Consider the following 20,252-nt stretch of genomic DNA (forward strand, 5'->3'; position numbering starts at 1 on the left):
CAGAAAGACATCATGTCTGAGGTAGACCTGGAAGGGAAGTACTTCCCAACAGAGGGGAAAACAAAAGAAGTCATTGGCATGACTAAACACATGGAGATGGAAAAGGAGAGAACCAGAATGGAAGATCAAACATAAAGGAAAGGTTTAGGAACTAGTTGGAAAGGCAAGTTGTAGCCTGATAGACCTTTCATAATAAGGAGTTTAAAATTATACTTAATAGAAAATTGGAATTAAGAGTTAGAAGGAAACTTAGAAACAAAATAATCAGTCAACTTCTATTTCCTCTACCTTCTCCCCGCTTCACCATCACCAAATAGTGCAGAGGAGAAAATGAAGCTCAGAAAGATTAAATGACTTGTCCGAGTTCAGCTAATACATTTCAGAGGTAAGATTTGAACCCAGTTCTTCTGATTCCAAATCCATTGTCCTTTAGACCATTCTACTCTTTCTCTCCGTAAATTATGGAAAGTCTCAAAAGGATTTCGAGTTTAGATCTGTTGGTGATGAAATCATAAAACTTTCATAATTAGTCACCTATGTTCCCATTCCACAATTCATTTTCAACCATTAAATATGAGTTGTTTCAATTTTTTTGCAACATAATTCAAAATATTGTGAAAATTTTTGTAAAATACCATCAATTTAGTCTCTACAATACTGAGATTTACAATGTCCATCAAATCACATTATACCTGTGCCTAAAGCCAGTATTGGAAAATTGTCCTTTCAGAGTTCATGAGGTTTAGTAGCGAAGCTATTGAGAATCATAAAGTGACCTCTTCCTCTTCATTAGGATCAGCAGCATCTAGCTGTAGGTTTCCATTCTAGTTATATTCCCTACTCCTCTTTTAAACCTAACTAGTAAAAATGGCACTGAGATTAAACCTGATGGTTTGCTTCAAACTCATCAGATTGGCAAAGGGAAAAAAAAATGGAAGAAGCAAAATAAGAGGGAATCTGGAAAGATAGGCACACTAATGCATTACATTATTGGTGGAATAGCTATTCTGAAACAAATTTGGAATTAGGCCAAAAAAATTAAATGTTCATATCCTTTTGTAGAGGTTGAGTGCAGCTCCTCCCAAGAACAAAGATAAAAAAGAAAAGTACCATATGTTTCAAATATTAACCTGCTGATCATATTGTGAAAATAAAGTGAATGCCCATCATCTTGGAAATGGCTCAACAAACTGGTTCATTAATATAATAGGCTGTTTCACAATGTGAAATGATAACAAGAAATTCAGAAAAATCTATGAAGATTTCTATTAACTGGATTCAAAGTGGAATAAGCAAAACTCAGATATATGAAGAAATACATCTACTGTTGCTGGAGAGGTGGAGGAATGAGGGTTTGGAAGACACTGGAATACTCACTAGCTGGGTATAAGAAAGGTATCTTCAGATAGTATTTTAATTCAAAGAGAAAAAAACAATAAAACAAACCCACATAAAACACAGGGATTCTGGAGACTTTGAGCTCAGCCCCTAAAGACTTATTTTAACTTATACTCCTTATAGCCTTCAGCTATAATTCCAGGGCTTTGACTAAATGATTTCTTATGTCCCTTTGAGCTTTGAAATTCAGAGATTTCTTTGAATTCTCTTTGATTCTATAATAATAACTCTACAACCTTCCTCTATACAACTTTAAGGTCTTATGTAGCAGTTTTCTCCCCACAGCCCCTTGATGTAAAACCAAGGGTTATCAAACATGCCCTAGCTACAGGTACAACATTCACATGTGACTGAATCAGATTAAAATGACATTGGGAAATATGAAAGAAAATAATAAAAAATACAATAAGACATAGATATAAAACTTATGCAGCCTGCGGGGTTTCTAGGGTACAGTTTGAGTGGCCCCCCATTTCTATTTGTTTGACACCACTGGTCTATATCAGTAGAGGAGGGTCATTATCTTAGTAAGCTGTACATTAACATTATCTGTATTCTTTTGTAGTTATAATTTTGTTAAATATTTCCCAGTTACATTTTAATCTTATTCAAGCCATACTGGGACTGTTGCTGACCCTGTGTTTGATATCTCTGATATAGACCATGTAAATTGTTTTATTTCAATATATTAATTATGTGGTTGGGCTTAACTTAAATCTTTAGGTTTTGCCTCAGCCTTTTGTAGCTTTCCAAATGGCAGAGTCAACAAGTATTTTTATTAAATGACTACTTTGTCCCAGGTATTGTGCAATATAAACTCAGGAGCTACAAGTACAAAGAATGTAACAATCTTTACAAGGAACTGATCACCAAATGGAGGGGAGGAAATTATGTCTATGTACAAAAGACAACAATTGAAAGCAGGACACCTTGGGTTGAAAGACTTACTAAATGTTGGCTATGAGCCAGGCATCATGCTGTATGTGCAGATTTTAAAAGGAGAGCAGTGGGTCCCATCTTGAAGAAGCTTTTCTTAGGAGAGAATGGTCTAGGGAGAGTTTGTCAGGGAAGGACATGAATTAATGTGGAGAACACTCAGTTGACCTGCTCTATCCAAAAGTGATGGTACTTATAATTATGGCAGGTGAGTTACAACACAATGATGTATGGGGTCAGTGTGTGAAGGTAAAGCACTGCCTAGGCCCTGCCAGGTGACAGAGTGGTCTCCAGTGCACACTAGAGGGCCAACTCCAAAGTTCATCAGCTTTCTCAGGATTCTCCACTAGATGGCCAAGCTTCCCCAAAAGTCCTCAGGGCACTGATCTCTGGGCCTGGTACTTCACAGTCAGAGTACCCTAATGGGCATGCTTCACTATGATTGAAAAGATCACAGTTTTCTCTTAAATCTCTTAAAAACACTGAAATTCCAGTTGTACCATGCTAAACTGATTTTAATCTTCTTATTTAGAAATGGGAGATATATCCTGGATTTTTTTCCTAAGGTTTGGGAGGGATAGCCTTATAACAGTAATACGTTTTCTGTAGATAACACTATCTTCTATACCCTTTGGAAGACAGAAGAGTAAGTAATATATTAAACTGTGTAGACAGTGATTATGCATAGCATTAAATGTGTTAAATTAATTTGTTTCTTATTTGATTGTAACACTAACCTTTTTTAAATTCTCATAATGTGGTGCCATGTAGCATGGTTGGTTATCTATTCACCACTTTTAAAAAATTAAAGGGAATATGTTATTACAGTTACATATAGAAACCCCATAGTCCTCTAGAAATAAGCACATTTTCTCAGTGCATAAAGTATTTGGAAAGTGGTTTTTTAATGCTAATATTGGCAGTATGTGTGGGGAGGAGGTATCTGTGATGTATATATTGGTAAGGACAGTGATTTCATTGGTGTAAGAAACTCCCAAGTGTAAACTCTTATTGAAGAAGCTCAGAGTCTCTGTAATTTAAAGTTTTAATTTTTTGGATTACTGAGAAGTTATGTAACTTGCCCATAGTCACATTGCCCATAAGTATGAGAATCAAGACTTCAGCCCTGGACTTTCCAATCCCTTTCACTATGCCATGTGGCCTTTCTATTTGTCTGAGTGCATACTTGTTTGTGTTGCTGTGCTGTCAGCTTTTCCTATCACCAAGAAATATGAGAATTCTAGAATTCTCAAATTGCATTAAAAAAATGGAACTGAAGAAACTTCAGTAGGAAACTGACCAATTGTCATAACTTTAGGGATGATGGAAGTTAATCCTATATAATAAGAAAAGGTATTTAGGAAAAGAAAATAACTTAAAGAGTTAGGAATTACCTTGTAAAACATGAGTTTTCACTCTCTGGAAAACTATATAACATAATGAGATAATAGTTTCTTTTGGCCTATTATAAAAGTTTTACTTTTGTCATTCCTTTTTTCCTAGGCAGTTCTTGCTGGAGATTTTATCCTTTCAGCAGCTTCTGTAGCTTTGGCACGAATTGGAAATGCAACCATTGTTTCTGTTTTAACACAAGTCATTGAAGACTTGGTTCGGGGTAAGTTGTTTTTTTTTTTTTATTTTTTTTTTCCTTTAAGTTGTTTTGTTGTTGTTTATAATTTAGCAAGACAATAAAAGCCCAGTCAGAATGAACCCTTCATATCTTTGCAGGTGAATTCCTTCAGCTGGGGTCAAAAGAAAATGAGAATGAGAGATTTGCTCACTACATTGATAAGACCTTTAAGAAGACTGCAAGTCTCCTAGCCAACAGTTGTAAAGCAGTATGTACGTTCTGTCTTTTTGTCAAGTTGACAGAAATTTCATATCTGAGCTTTTTGATAACTTGGGGAAACAAGTTCAAAATAGTGCCCTAAATTCTAAAACTCACACATCAAGACTTTTAACCCAAGCTGTCTTTCCAGGTTTTTCTATCTTTTATCTACAGACATTGGCTTCCAATTCTTTTCTTGAGCCACAAAGTTCTCTAAATTAATCATTCAACTTGTTAAGTGTTTATAGTTTACGTTCTTCTTGGATGGCTTGAAGTAATTGGACAACAGATATTTCTGGTTTCACCACTTTAAAAATATGTAAAGTTCCTAGCATGTTTTTCCTAGCCATACAAAGACCAGTCAAGTTAAAACATAGGAGGGAACATGGTAAGAATTAATTTTACACTACAGATGAAAGTTAATTACTAATACTTGAAATGTGAGATCTTTATCCAATGATTGATGTATTGATATGCTGCTAGAACTATGAACTATTTCAGTATCACTCCATAAGGAATAAATTGATTGCTGGGAGGAGTAGCTTGGGCAAATCAATCATTTTTAGAATTTATTACATAGTCTAAACATATTCCCTAAATTTTAGAAAATAAAGTTCAAGGATTTTGGAGAAAGAATTGGTAAGATTCTAGGGTTTAAAAAATTCTAGAAAATCATCAGAGGAGCAGTGGGAGATAATCAAGAGTTAATCCTGAAGATACAAGGAAAAACTATTTCAAGGAGAAGGAGGAGTTGTGTAAAAAGGCCACTGTTGATATATTGGGGTAGAGAAGTATCAGAAAGGATAGGACTATTGTTCAGGGTGAGTAGACATATCAAAAAGAACAAACCAACTCTACATTTCTTGCTATTGGCTTTTTATTTTTCTTCCAAGGTAACCGATTTTTGGACTGGAAAGAAAAGAGTAAAAACTGATAATGGAAAATTAAACCTCAAGATAAATAGGGAACTAGGAAGCCAGCTGTCCTTGATGAGTTCAGGTCACCAGACCTGGATGAACTTCATCCCTGCATATTTCAAATATTGCTAGGTGTGATTGCTGAGGTATTGTCAGTGGTCTTGGAATGACTCTGGAGGATAAGGTTTGTTGTTTTTGTCATTTTTTTCAGTGAGGTCTGACTCTTCATGACCCCATTTGGCATTTTCTTGGCAAAATACTAGAGGGGTTGCCGTTTCCTCCTCCGGGTTATTTGACAGCTGAGGAAATGGAGGCAAGAGAGTTAAATGACTTGTTTGGAATCACACAATAAGTGTCTAAGGACAGATTTAAACTCAAGGTGAGTCTTTCTGACTCTAGGCCTGGCACTCTTCAATGCAAAACCTTGCTGCCCCAGAGAATTGGGTTAGGAGATGGCAAATATCCTATTTTTTCAAAAAATAGAATAAAAAAATCTGCGAACTATAAATCTATGAACTTAATTCTGGTTTCTAGCAAACTTCTATAACATTAAAAGGATAGTGAATATCTAAGAAAGGAATTAGCAATCTCAAATACTCATAGCTACATCAAGAACAGGTACTACCAGATTAGTGTTGTTTCATTTTTTGATGGTTACTAGTAGGGAACACTATAGATTTAGTTTGTTTAGATTTTAGTGAAACATTTGACAGTCATTCGTTCTCTTTTTTGGGAAAGAATGAAGGAACAAATATGACATTTACATGGATTTGGACCTAGTTGAATCAAAAAGAAGATAGTCATGAGATCATTGCCTTAGCATTGTAAAGGTACTCAATGGCATCTAGTCCAAACCTCTCATCATATAAATAACAAAATTGGAACCTAGATTGGCCAAAAGTGCCAAGGTCACAAGATCTCAGCAGATCCAGGACCTCTGACTTCAGGTGCATTGCCTTGTTTACTTCAGCATGTTGCCTCCATGCTGAGGGCCCAAAAGGTCCGTATTAACATAACTAGTATCACCGAGATTTGAGATCAGTGGTGTCAAGCATGCCATGGGCTGCTGGGTGGGCCAGAACCAAACTCAAATGCAATTGAGAAATATTTAACAAAATAAATAAAAATAGAATAAAAAATGGATAATGTTAAGGTGTGATTTTCAGTCAGTATGCAGCCCATAGGGATTTTTATGTGTGGTTTAGTGGTCCCTCCTCACTTTTCTATTTGAACTTGAAATCCACTGTTTTAGAGAATCTCCTTAGGATTGCAGAGACTTTAAAAGCATTTCTTGATGATAAGAAATATCAGGAAATAACTGGATATCAGTGTATTTACAGTTAGTTTAGTACCTACCTGATTTATAGGAAAGTTCAAAATCAAAACCAAATTTAAAGAAATAATTACAATAACAAGTTGTTAATTGAATTATAACAGCTCCATCCCAGCTCTCAGTGCTGAAAAATGGAAGTGGATTAATGACTATCAGCTTATCAATGTTTTTTTTTTTCAGAAGTTTTAAGTAATATAAAATAGAAAAACAGCCCAGAAAAAACAATCAGTCTGACCAAGTGGAGAGATACAGTAAACTGGGGCAGTACCTGGCTTAGATATACTCATTTAAAAACCTGTTTAAGGGGGCAGCTAGGTGGTGTAGTGGATAAAGCACCGGCCCTGGAGTCAGGAGTACCTGGGTTCAAATCCGGTCTCAGACACTTAATAATTACCTAGCTGTGTGGCCTTGAGCAAGCCACTTAACCCCATTTGCCTTGCAAAAACCTTAAAAAAAAAACAACCTGTTTTAGAGAAAGATGAATGACTTGTTTAACTTCACAAAATTTTGAAAAACAGTGAAGAAAATAAGTCTACAGCAAGCTTGACAGGAGAGTTAAGTAGTTCATATAACCCCAGAAGCATTTTTAATTAAAATTGGAGGGTCAGTAATTCAGCAGAATTACTGCTATTTTCTTATGTATAAAATGAAAAGGTTTGATTAATTGGCATTGAAGGTCCATATTTCCAAAGTGATGGAGCCCAACTGTGGATTAGAATTCTTCATTGTCTATTATGGTTTTGTTTTAGGTTTTTTTTTTTTTGCAAGGCAAATGGGGTTAAGTGGCTTGCCCAAGGCCACACAGCTAGGTAATTATTAAGTGTCTGTTCATTGTCTATTATGAGGAAATAGAAATCTTCCTTAGGATTTTGAATTTAGCTCTAGGGTAGAACTCAGAAGTCTAGATGACTTATCCCTTTCATTTTATACAAGAGGTTGTGACTTGCCTGAGGTCACAGGAAACCAAAATTAAACCCAGGTCTTCTCCAAGGAAATGATGTCAGGAGAAAATGCCCTACTTAAATAACATAATTTTCAAATCATTTGGGGGAATTCTTTCCAAAACACCTTAAAAGAAGATTCCAGAAGTGAAAAATATCTCTATAAAACATCTTTGTAGGGGGCGGCTAGGTGGCGCAGTGGATAAAGCACCGGCCCTGGAGTCAGGAGTACCTGGGTTCAAATCCACTCTCAGACACTTAATAATTACCTAGCTGTGTGGCCTTGGGCAAGCCCCTTAACCCCATTGCCTAGCAAAAACCTTAAAAAAAAAAAATAGTGTAAAACATCTTTGTAGAACATCTCTATAAAATTTTGACTTGTTCATGTTTCAAGGACATTCTTGATGAAAATAATGACGAGGGAATGAGGTTTTTCCCAGTGCAACACATTCATATAAACTCCAGGACCAGTACTCTGTCCAGTGGATCACCTAGCAGCCCCATCACATTCACGCTCCCATAGCTGTACTGATTGAGAAGACGCAGGAATGGGAATTTGGAAAGTTTGTACAATGTTCTTGGTCCTAAAAACTCACCTCTTTATCAGTAATGTGGTTCTGGTAGATCATGGTACAACACACCTTCCAAAGAGTCGGGATCTATACTGTATGTGACCTAGAGGACCATGCAGAGGTGCCTAATGGGATAGCTAGGCTGCAATGGGACCAGTGATGACTGAGGGAAAAAGCTGTAGAATGCACCATTAAGGAATTCTGTGAGCAGAAGAGGAGATGAACCAGACAGAGGGGAGAGAGAACAAATGGAACTTGGTGGGAGTTGCACTAGTCTATATAACATTAAAAGTTTAGAAGACCTTTAGAAAGGTCTCAGTGTAATGTAGATCATTTGTAGAATGGTCTAGACTAGAATCAGATAGGGACAACTGCCTTGTGATCTGCATTGTGGTAGTTGTACTCACATTGATGAGAGCAAGGATTCATTAAATTTAGAAATAGCAAGGAACCTCCACAGTGATTCTGGGAATAATGTTTACATAACACTTTGTATTCACCGTCTCATTTGAGCCTCAGACCAGCCCTGTCTTGCTCTTATTTTCTGTATTTATTGGATCATAGAATAATATATTTAGAACTAGAAGGGACCTTTGATGCCATTTACTCAAACCTCTTCATTTTATACATAAGAAAACAGATCCAGAGAGAAATCTTGAACCCAAATTTCCAAACTTGCACTTTCTCCACTACAGCACCCTGCTTGACAACTGAAGCTTAAAATCATACGACTAATTATTGGATACAAGGTTATGACCGAAGCTTGTTTTCCACATCCATTTTCCCTAGAAATTTTATTTCTTTTAGGCAACAAACGTTAAACTGAAAGGATTTGGTCCATTGAAATAATTAGAAAGATAGAATTCATACAGAGTAGGGGTGTCAATACTTGTCATTACCCCCAAATTGGAAAGAAACATGATTTTTACCTTTAAGAGAGACTCCCAAAGACTCAGTCTTTTAAGACATTTGGAACCCTTTGGTTTAAACCTAGATCACCGCAAAGGATTGTTTTGTTTTGTTTTTTCATTTGGAGAGAGAAAACTAGTTTCAGCAAGTATAATTAATTGTCTATAAAAAATGGCTGCCTGTTATTGTGCCGACATTCAGTGTGTTCTCAGATAAACAGTGAATTTCTCCAGCAGAAAGTAATTAACCATATCAAGGTAAAGCGGTAATTTCCCCTGTTCCTTCCTCTTCTAGGGTGTTAAAAATTAGGTAGAAGTCTATCTTATCTTTATCTATTTTTCCTAAATTAAGATCCTCTTTCATTTGTAGCTAATTATGGTTTCTCTGGCCGGAGAATGGTTATCAGTTTTATTCTACAACTTCTCTCTACAGAATTAATTATTTGATGTGGTAATAGGATATCATAATTCAGGTATTTCCTGGATAATTTGATAATAAAACCACCAAAAATAAAAGCTTCAGATGAAATTTAGCTTAGATTTTTGCCTTTATTCTTTAATCGTAGCATAATTGAGCTTTAAAGAATCTTTTCAAAGACTCATCTATCAGGTAAAAATGTCTTATGATTGCTCAGTTAGAAATGTGAGCCTTTTGCATCTGGAAAAGAGCTGTTTAATTTACATTATGAGGAAAAATTGCTTGAACACACTAGGATTAATTTGATATTTAGATGTTTATTTCTAAGATATTTAAAGTGATATTTTTTTCTCTTAAAAGGAGACTGAAGAATGAAAAATGACTTGCATTATAATTATGATATGAGAATGACCCATTTAAAGCAAGCTTTTTGTTAAAGACAATGATTTAACGAGACAAGACACCAATGTCTCACTTACTGGGAATTCAGCCCATCAACCAGGCCATCTGGGATAGAAATTAAGCAAAAAATTCCCCTAGCAGTCTCACCAAGCCTGTGTGCTAAGGTAAGAGAGGCCTGGAGCCGCCCTCAAGCCAGAGAATCCTGATTTCATGAGGTTTTGATAGCAAAAGGCCTCAGGTGACTGGGAGGGGAGCCCTGAGAAGTGGCAGCAAAGCAGGTCTACCCTGCACCTCTGGGATTGCGTGGGTACAACCACAACCCAGAGTCTTCAGGGAAAAGCCCAGGCAACTGTCAGGATGCTTGGCTTTCCTCACCCCCCCCCCCCCCCCCACACACACACACACACACACCTGTGGTTTTAATTCTTTGGAGAGTGTGTTTTGGCAACTCTCCATCACTGACAGATTGTTGGTATTAAGATGGGTTTTTGTTTGTTTTAGGAAGTATCTTGGGATTGAGTATGTTACCGTTTCCTCCATGCACAGAGTCCATCTCCCTCCTATTCTAGGCCTGAGTCATTGTCTGGTGTCCCACAACACTGACCGGGCTGCCCTTCCCAGCCACTCTCTGCCCTTCCCAGGCACTATTCATCAACCCAAGTTTGCCTTCCATGAATTGTCAGTGCAGACACAGGGTAGTCTAAGTAGACTATGAACTGTTTGCAGCAGGACTGCACCCCCACCCCCACCCCCAGCTATGGGTTCATGTCTGCACTCACAGATCCACTGAATCCTGTATTCTATGAAAAAGGAAGAAGGGAAGGGCGAGAGGCAGTGTTTGTGTAGCCTACTGTGGGCCAGCACTGGGCTGACTTTTTTTTTTTAATCTCATTTCATGTTCACAATGATCCTGTGAGGTAGGTGCTGTTTCTAATCCCCATTTTATAGTTGAGGAACCTGAGGCAGACAGACAACATCTTAAAGTTTTTAGTAAAAACACCTTTAAGCTAGATTAATAATAATAAAAATAATTAATGAATCAAGGGACAGAAATCTAATTGTTTAGACTACCTCATTCCCAACAAATGAAACATTAGTATGCATTAAAACAAATGAACATGAGTTAGAATTAAATGTTTACTAAAGACCACTAGGAGGCACATTGCTCTGTTGCAATACAAATAGGAAGTAATTTCCTTCTCATGCAAATGAATTGGTAATGATCTGTCCAAGACTGTTAAGAAAACAAACCTAAGAAAAAATTATGTGATTAAATGAACATTTTTTTATTTATTAGTACTTAGGGGTAGAAGAACTACATAAAGTCTAGATTTTCTGAACTGCTGCTAATGAGTGCCTGATGTTAAAGATGCTGATAGGCATGAGTTCAGACAAGTCTAAGAGTCATGGGAGCTGACACAAAAAAATCACTTAGGCCTTTTCCAGAGCTGAGGATTAAAGGAATAGAATTCTGTTAGGTATTTCCCAACAAAGAAAAATGAATGGAATCCCCAGATGTCCCATGAAGATAACAGTATTAAAATAGTCCTAGCAGCTACACACACACACACACACACACACACACACACACACACACACACACACACACACATTCTCTCTCTCTCTCTCTCTCTCTCTCTCTCTCTCTCTCTCTCTCTCTCTCTCATTCCCTATTGCTAAAACCTTGATGTGTTTTCATCTTAGAGAATTGTTTTGAGGTGACTTGTCCTCTTTTCCCCCATTTTCAGTCAAAAAAAAACTTTAAAAACTAAGAAATAATTACTTAAATGGATTTGGTTTCATCCTTCCCCACATTTGTTTTGTCATTTATTCTGAACTGGATATTAGCTGGAATGTGGTAAGTTGCCAGTTTTTTTGGTGGGGGGGTTGTTCTGAGCTGTACCATACTAGTTTTGTCCTCATCACCCCCAATACCGACCTCTACTCCTCAGCATTTCCAGGGAATTGTCTTTGTACTTCATTTTCCTTTGTAGATCACATAAGTTCCCTCTCTGGTTCTCTTTTCTATTCATAACATTGGATTATAGGAAAGAAAATAAAAAGGGGCTTTTCTTAAAAATTTACTCCAGAATGGTGCTTTAGAATAAAGATAAGTCGGGGGTGGCTAGGTAGCTCAGAGGTAGATAGAGCACTGGCTCTGGAATCCAGAGGACCTGAGTTGAAATCCAGCCTCACACACTTAATAATTACCTAGCCTTGGGCAAGCCACTTAACCCCATTGCCTTGCAAAAAAAAAAAAAACTGAGAAAAAAGAATAAAAATAAGTCCTTGATGTAATTAGCCTTTAAGCTTACACCCTGTCTAGAAAATCACTCATCAGACTATGCCATATTCAAGTACAAAATACCTTTTTTTCTCTGGCCTATAAGAAGACAGCCAGTTTGGCATTTGATTTTTAAAACTGAATCTCACAGGAGAGAGCTTTTTTGCACAGCACAGTTTAGAAAAGACTGTGAAAACTAGTCCTCTACATACAATCAGCTCTTAAGAAATACGCATGGAATTTTAAATAGTTGTGGAAACTATCACTATCCTTCCAGTTTGACAGATGAGGAAGTAGACCCAGAGAGTCACTTGCCCAAAGTCATATGGACAACTTTGTTCAAGTGGCAGGGAAGGATCTCAAATTAGGTCCAATGTAAGTCTGAGGCAAAGTTTGATCTTAAAACAAAGGTGGGGCAGCTAGGTGGCACAGTTGATAGAGCACCAGCCCTGGAGTCAGGAGTACCTAAGTTCAAATCCAGCCTCACACACACTTAATGATTACCTAGCTGTGTGGCCTTGGGCAAGCCACTTAACCCCATTGCCTTGCAAAACCTTAAAAAAATAAAAGGTCAAACCCAGTTATCTCACGTTACCCTTTTGCCCACCTCATCTCTGGTTGTCTCTTATTTTCACAGAATGTAGGGTTCTTGAGTGGGGAACATCTTACTTGTATTTCTATCCCTAGCATATTGCTTGGCACAAGTGGGCACTTAATGCTAATTGGTTAATATCAATGAAATAAATTGATATATTCTTATATGTAGTATATTTTGTGATGTTATTCTTTAATAGTAAAAATGCATTTTACAAAGATAAAGGGAGATCATTCATTAGCCAGAGTTTAATTTTAGCACGACATTGAAGGCAGTGTGATAGAATGGAAAAATGACTACTAGCTCGGGTTTGAGAGCTTGGGTTCAGATCTTATCTCTGGTGTTTGTCACATATGTGACTGGAGAAATCATTTAGCTTTCCCTTTTCTCAGCTGTAAAATCAAAAGTTAGTCCTAAACCAAAGATTCTTAGCTTTTTTGTGTCACAGATCCCTTTGGCAGTCTGAAGCCTGTGAACCCTTCTTAAATTTATATTTTCAAATATATAAAATTATATTCAATTACATTTATCAATAATTTTTAAGTTTATAAACATAAATTAAGTGGATTAAGTGGCTCCTAAAGAGCCTTCCTGTTCTTGCCTCTGAATCCTATGAATTATCTGGTTTGGAGTTAGAGAATTACAGTACTCCGATATATTTATGCTTTTCACCAACGGGGGTATTTTCTCCAGTAATGGAAATGGCAAAACTGTCTTTCATGGCTGCTCATCATTTTTGACCCATGGCCATGCCTACTCATATGTTTTTCACAGCTAAGAAGACATTAGGAACAATCAGGCTACCCACTGACTATTCTTTCCTTACCATGTGAAAAGCCCATCTTTTTTGCACATGTTTCTTTTACATCCATCTTAAGAAATATTGTTAAAATTGTTTTTAAAAAAAGATTGTTGGGGTGGCTAGGTTGTGTAGTGGATAAAGCACCGGCCCTGGAGTCAGGAGTACCTGGGTTCAAATCTGGTCTCAGACACTTAGTAATTACCTAGCTGTGTGGCCCTGGGCAAGCCACTTAACCCCATTTGCCTTGCAAAAACATTAAAAAAAAAAGATTGTTAAAAAGTTATTGAATGTGACAGGAAAAAAAGTTCAGTTTTATATTTTTCAGACAGCATTCAAGTGGAATATTTTCCTAAACTAAAATCCTACTTTTTTTCCATTGATATCAACTTGCTTAGAGTAAGTATTGTGAGTGATTAACATGTATGTATTTAGTCCATATAAATTAATTCAACTGAATATGTTGCTGAGAGCAGAGAGCTCTAATTTTTAGCTTTGTTGACCAATTTATGCTGTGTCCTAACTTGATTTCCCAATGAATGATTCAATAATGTTTCCTGTTTAATTTTTTAAAATTTATTTACATCTATTGAAAGCAGATGTTGTCTGGTAGGTATCTGAGTGCTTTCTTTGCTTCAAAATGTTTGTCAACCAATAAGTAACTAGTGTTCATCCTCTCCTGAGCACAGGACTTTTAATCTAGACATTTTAGCACCTTCTGATCCCTAGTATAATCTTCTATATACAGTTGGTATAAATGTTTGTTGAATAGATGAATCAATTTATTTTTGCTTTGTTAGAACTATGTTGATTGTATCCTAGCATGATTATTGAGAATTATCAGCTTTTCCCTTTTAGACAGTGGAATTTTAAGTCAAAACTTTTTGCTCTGCAAGAATATATCTAAGTTTTGTATCATTTTAATTCTCCAAGATGAAACTTGTTCTCCCATGGTTAATAGACATACCATTATTCTAGCCAGAAGAATTCTTCTTAAAGACCTATAGAAGTCAGAATGTTCTTGGAATTTAGCCTGTAATTTGAATATAGGAGGTAGATAAATTCTTCGGTGGGCATTGATCCAAGAATCCATTTGTTTCTGACTAGGAATAGGCTGGCTCTATTTTTATCAGCTTAGCCTGAACTGCCCGAGTAGAGATAACCCTTGCCACACATTAACTCCATTCTGCTTTTCACTAAGTTGACTTGTTAGTGTTTTGTCTGTATTTCTATGGTTGCTGGCATTCCAGTTCACAAAACAACCGAGTAAATGACCTTAGTTCAACCTATGAATTGGGAAACCCCTTCTTTTACAAAGATTTTACCATTCAAAACAATGTAGACTCATGTGCCCACTCATCCATTATCTTGGGGCTGGAGCTTAGGGAGATACAATCTTTTATCTCTATGACCTCAACATGAAGCATGCATACCATCCATTGAAGGCTCTTTAAATTTGGTAAATGTTATATTTTGTTGGGAATCTTGCTCAAGATCAGTCTGGGAACTGAACTAGTAACCCAGTGGAAGGAATTCAAAGGGATAAATGCTATGTGGAATGGGAGGGAAATTGGGGCAGAGGCAGTAGGACAGTGCTTCAGGATCAAGCTGTGGACAGCTCCAGCTTTGACTGTTGATGTTTTTTTTCTTTTAACCTGATCTTTGTCTCCTGCAAACTGGGCTTAGTGTGCCCAGAATGCCAAGCAGAAAAAATGCCAGAAGGCAATCCAGGAGTTTTAAGTAAGTTAGGCCAGTTGGTCTTTAGGGGACTTGGGAAATGGGAAAAATCTTTAAAGGAGGGAGAGGTGCTTTTGTCTCTTCAGATTAATCCATTTGAGAGTAGCACATTGTAGAACAAAGCCAAACCTTTAACAGGTTGGAAAATAGCAGAAAAGCATTTGTATGTTTTCTGAAACATTATGAAACTGCTATCACAGTTGGGCTTCTGGATCAGGGGGAAAATGTTGCTTTTGCCAAATCAGCAGTGTGGCATTTTTACACATGCATGTGATTCAGTCCCATTGTGATTCTGAAGAAATGATGCATTAGAGTTGAGGATAGCATTGGGTCATATAAGGTCAGAAGACAACCATCAACTTTGTTGTGTTTTGTTTAGGATAATGATTTTTAAGCTTAGAATCACCTTTTCCTTTCTATTTTCCCCCTAGGCATTTGTAGATATATAAAATTACAGTAGCTTCATGTTTCTTTTGCACATAGTAACTCTGGAACTTGTGGAATGATTATGATAACAATGGCCAGAACTGGCATCTATATAGTACCATAAAAGATTTGGCTAGGAACTAACATGCATTGTCTCATTTGGTCTTCCTTGCCTTCCTGTGAGATTGTCCCATACGTACTAATCCTTATTTTACATATAAGAAAACTTGGCACATTGTGTTTGTAACTAGCCACAATCGAATGTCAGAGTTGGAATTTGAACCCAAATCTTGAATACTACAACTGCAATGGTTCCTACTACATTGTCAAGTGTTTTTCTTATAGGATGGTTCTCCTGTTAAGGTAAAAAGAAGTGCTTCACCCCACTTTTTCAGAGGAGGAAACATTGATTCAAACAAGCTTTTAATTTTCTCAAGGTCACATAGGAAGCATCAGAGCCAAGATTCAAATCTAGGTCTCTTGATCCTCAGTCCAGTACCCTTTCCATCATACTGTGTTGTCCTTCAGGAACTTTACCTGAGCTGGTTAAAATGTAGTGTTGAAAAGACCAAAGTCACAGGTTGGATTCACCTCTAATGATCAGCAGAGCTTTGTGATACTCCATGCATACTTAGAGTAGTCTAGCCCTGAGCATCTCAGTGATAACACACTTGTGATCCATAGATATACAATGTCCACCACAGGAGTATCATGCAAATCCATCTTTTAATAAATCTACAAATTAGTGTATTGCTGATGGTGTGTTATAGGTATATTTAATGCAAACACAGGACTTTAACTGGATTTAGTTATAAGAGATTGAGGAAGGGATTATAGAAGATACTATCTACCTAAAATTTTTATCTAGTAAACTTCTTTGTGATTACATCACACAACATCAAAAAATATTGATTCATTTTGTATAAATCTTACAATGGGGGAAAAAAAGACACTACCCTCAAGGTTACAAATACTATCACATTCCTTAACAGGTGTCACTTTTGTGATAACCAGTGGCCCACCTATGTGTTGGCTGCCTGCTATATCTACCTTCACTTCAGAGGTTAAAGGGTTATCCTCTGCTCCTTTTACATGCCCCAAAAGGCTTATTTTCCACATTTCTCTAAATTAATGAAACAATGAATTGGTGTTATTTCTGAGCAATGTGAAGGCTGGCCATGTCCTATCAGGGTTATTTCATGTAATTGGACATTTATGTGAAACAATATAATTCAGTGGAACATGCCATATTTTAGTCAGGGAAATAGAATTCTCATCTTCCACTTTTCCCTTGTGTGAGAAGAAATTACTTCTCTGAGCCTCAGTTTCTTTGTCTGTGAAATGAAATCCTCAGCAAGGCCATGGCTAGATTATTGTTGTATATTTTAATGTGTTTATTATCTAATTCCTGCCTAAATCAGAGAACTTTCATTTTATTCCAGGTCTCGATTTTAGGATGCCCAGATCCCGTGGTTCATGAAATTGCCTTTCAATATGGAAAAAATGTTGGCATCGCATTTCAGGTTCTTCTTGAAATTTTGATTTTTGCATTATAAGAACTATGGCCCTTTTGAAACACTTTTCTGGAACAGGTTTTGACATCAATTCTTTCTCCTTTAGTTGATAGATGATGTTTTGGATTTCACTTCATGTACTGACCAGCTGGGCAAACCAACAGCAACAGATCTGAAACTTGGATTGGCCACTGGTCCAGTTTTATTTGCTTGCCAACAGGTAAGTTGCATTTTAGAACAAGAATTCATGGATGTGGAATCAGTAACACCATTAAGTAATGATGCCTTCAGTAAATTCTATTCAATAAATTGCTTGGCAGATGAGATCTCACCTGAGTGTTTTCTCCATTTTGATTTTGCTGATAGTACTTGATCCAAGGCTGGCCTTAAAAGAAACCCCCAGATCTTGCCAGATAAACAAGACCTTGACATAGTTACAACAGAGATGAAGCAGTGGAATCTTCAGCAAATCCATAGAAGAGGAATGAAATCAAAATTAAGGAGAGATCTCTGGGAGCTTTAGAGAGTCTCATAGCCCCCACTCCAGCATACTATGGGAATAAATAAGGAATAAAGGAATCTGCCTTAAAATAGGGGATCAAGGATTAAGATTTTTAGTAACTTAGAAGTTAGCTCATGTACCTGGAAATAAATAGAACGTTACCTGGAATTTGCAAATCTCATTTTATAGTTATTTTCATTTTGTGATTCAGTCAGTTTTTAGCAAATCCATCTAACATTCAACATTTGAAGACCCTGGACTTAAAATAATGAAGAATTTACTAGAGGCAAGACCCAGGGCACATCATTTAACCTCATTCTGATCCAGTTTTCCCATCTGTAAAATGAAAAGATTGGACCTGATGGTCTCCAAGGTTCCTCCCAGCTCCAAGTCTTTTCTAGATTTGAAAAAGCACACTATAGCTTGACTGTAGCTTTCTCTAATTGGAAATCATCTGAATTCACACTGACTATGTCTCTTCCCAGATGAGAGAAAAGGAACCACTTGTAGCATCTAATAGCATCAGCTAAGAGAGGTTTGGGATTGGTAGTAAACAGCAGTGAGGTAGAATATGAAGGATATGAAAGAAAGCTTCAGTACATTGCAGGTAGAGTAAGTTTGTCTGGCATGAAATTGGACTGGGAGCCAGATTCCCTCTATTGTACATCTTTCCACTTCTGAGGGTGGGGGTGAAAGTGTCTATCTGTGCTATACCTCTCATTTTAAAGATGTGCTGTCTGGCCAGCCCATGGAATGACTCATCCCAGACCATCCTGTCCTAGGAGGGTGAGGATTACACTTGTGTCCCCAAGTCTTAAGATTATAAGCCTCTGTATTTTTAAGGCAAGAGTGCTGAATATTCTTTTTTTTTCCATCCTGAGATGTTCATCCATGGGAAAGGGGGGGAAGACATAGTTCACAGATATGGCCAGGATTAGAAAATTAAGTAAATGAGAATCAAATCCCCCACACCCACACACACTCTTATATTTAAGAGAATAATCACATGTACTAAATGTGATTTTTATAGTATGATGCTACTTCTATGGCCCTCCTCCACTCATCTAAGATGATATAACCAGCACCCCAACCCAATCTTTGCTTGACACCTGGAAAAAACTGATAAGAAAAATGTTGTTTCTAAAAGCTTATGGAACCCATAGTCCTCACTTCCCTAGTGTCTTCTCTCCTCTGCTCTGGGTTGGGTCACTGAGATTTGCCAGCTGTGCTTTCTTTTAGCTCTGTTGCTGTGTTTTCTAATGATTCTTCTCACTTTATCAGTTCTTCTAAACCTCCCCACATTTTCCTTAATTCTTCTACTTGTCATCAGTGTTCCATTTTGCCCATGTGAGTTTGGTCAGCTGGTGGGTTCTGTGAGGGACACGGACTTTTAAGTCAGACTCGGACAAGGTAAAGCTGCTGCTGCTATTGACCAGTGAGGATAGGGCCCCAATGTTTGAGGGCCAAGTTGGGGGGGGGGGTTCCACCTCATCACAAGCTCTAGCTTCCTACACATTGCATATGGCAGGGACTTGCCAGCTGTACAGTATGAGATGAAAGGTTAATGAACGTGAATTCAGACGTGCCCTTCAGAAAACTTAAGGTATTTTAGTTGTTGATTAGCCCAGAAACCATACCAGCATCTGCCAATAGAAGACAAGCTGCTTGAAGGCAGGGCCCGCTCTTGGCTTTGTACCCCAGGTCTATCAACAGGCACAGTGTTTCATGAATATTGATTAGATATACAACTAGAATAGGTTATTTGGCTACCAGGCTTCACAGCAAAACTTTCCTTGAACTTCTCATGTTGCCCTCTCCCCTACACTGAAGTCAGCTTACCAACCACACCTCAGGACATGAGTGGCCTTAGGTTTCATTTTAGCTTATCACTGAAAGGAAAGACAAATGTGGACAAGAAAATAAATCAAGAATTAAAAAAGAAAAGCTACCCTGAGCTGAAGGACTGGACTTAGAGGGCCCGAGATGCTGCCAGCCTTGTTTCAATGGGAAATCCCAATCACAGGATGGGTAGCACACTCACTCCCACAAGACTGCAGGCCTTGTCATCTGTCAGCACGACAGCCTGAAAAGGGAAGAATCTCAGCTTCAAAAAAAGGGAACCATCTGAGAAAGGGGCTTCCACACAAGACAGAGCAGGAAGTGAGAGAGCACGGTGTGAGGACCACAGGTCAGCTAGATTTGAACTGAGCCTTGTGAATTTTAAAAATAAAATCACAAGTTGAGGCACATTGTCAGCAGCCACTGACAAGCTCCAAGTCATGTTAATTTTAAATTACAAGTTTCCAGATGTTCCCTTCTCATTTCAAGTCTTAAGTAACTGTAGAGAGAAATGAAGACCATTTTTTCTTTAAGAGAATTCAATTTTAGTTGGTCCCCAACATCTATACCATACTATTTATCAGACAGCCTCAAAATACTCTTAACCAGTTAGTGCCCTCTTAAAAAGATGTCCTAATGATATTTGAAGAAAGTAATGCTAATAAAGCCTTGATTATGTGCATCTTTGTTATTCACAGCACATTTTTAATCCCTTGTTTATGGGTTATTTGTTTCATGCGATGCTTAAATAAGCTGTAAAATGGAACTCCCTGTAGGAGCCTAGCTACATTCTGTTCCTTGAAAACACTCCATTTAGAAGTTTGCTAGAATGTCAGAAGTGATTAACACTTTCTCTTAAGAGGAGATGGGAAGCTAAATTTGGGGAATATCTTTATTTCTTCC

General features: G+C 37.4%; 1 protein-coding gene across 2 annotated transcripts in view; it reads left to right on the forward strand.

Annotated features, from left to right (window-relative positions):
* Window positions 1-20,252, forward strand: part of PDSS1 (decaprenyl diphosphate synthase subunit 1) — a 44,817-nt gene that overhangs the window by 21,148 nt on the left and 3,417 nt on the right. For both annotated transcript variants that reach the window (XM_074193039.1, XM_074193040.1), the window contains exons 6-9: window positions 3,838-3,949; window positions 4,063-4,172; window positions 16,937-17,017; window positions 17,115-17,228. In XM_074193039.1, coding sequence (XP_074049140.1) covers window positions 3,838-3,949; window positions 4,063-4,172; window positions 16,937-17,017; window positions 17,115-17,228 — 417 coding nt within the window. The remainder of the gene's footprint in view (window positions 1-3,837; window positions 3,950-4,062; window positions 4,173-16,936; window positions 17,018-17,114; window positions 17,229-20,252) is intronic.

This window comes from Macrotis lagotis, chromosome 7 (genome assembly GCF_037893015.1).
Source record: "Macrotis lagotis isolate mMagLag1 chromosome 7, bilby.v1.9.chrom.fasta, whole genome shotgun sequence".
NCBI classification, from domain to species: Eukaryota; Metazoa; Chordata; class Mammalia; order Peramelemorphia; family Peramelidae; genus Macrotis; species Macrotis lagotis.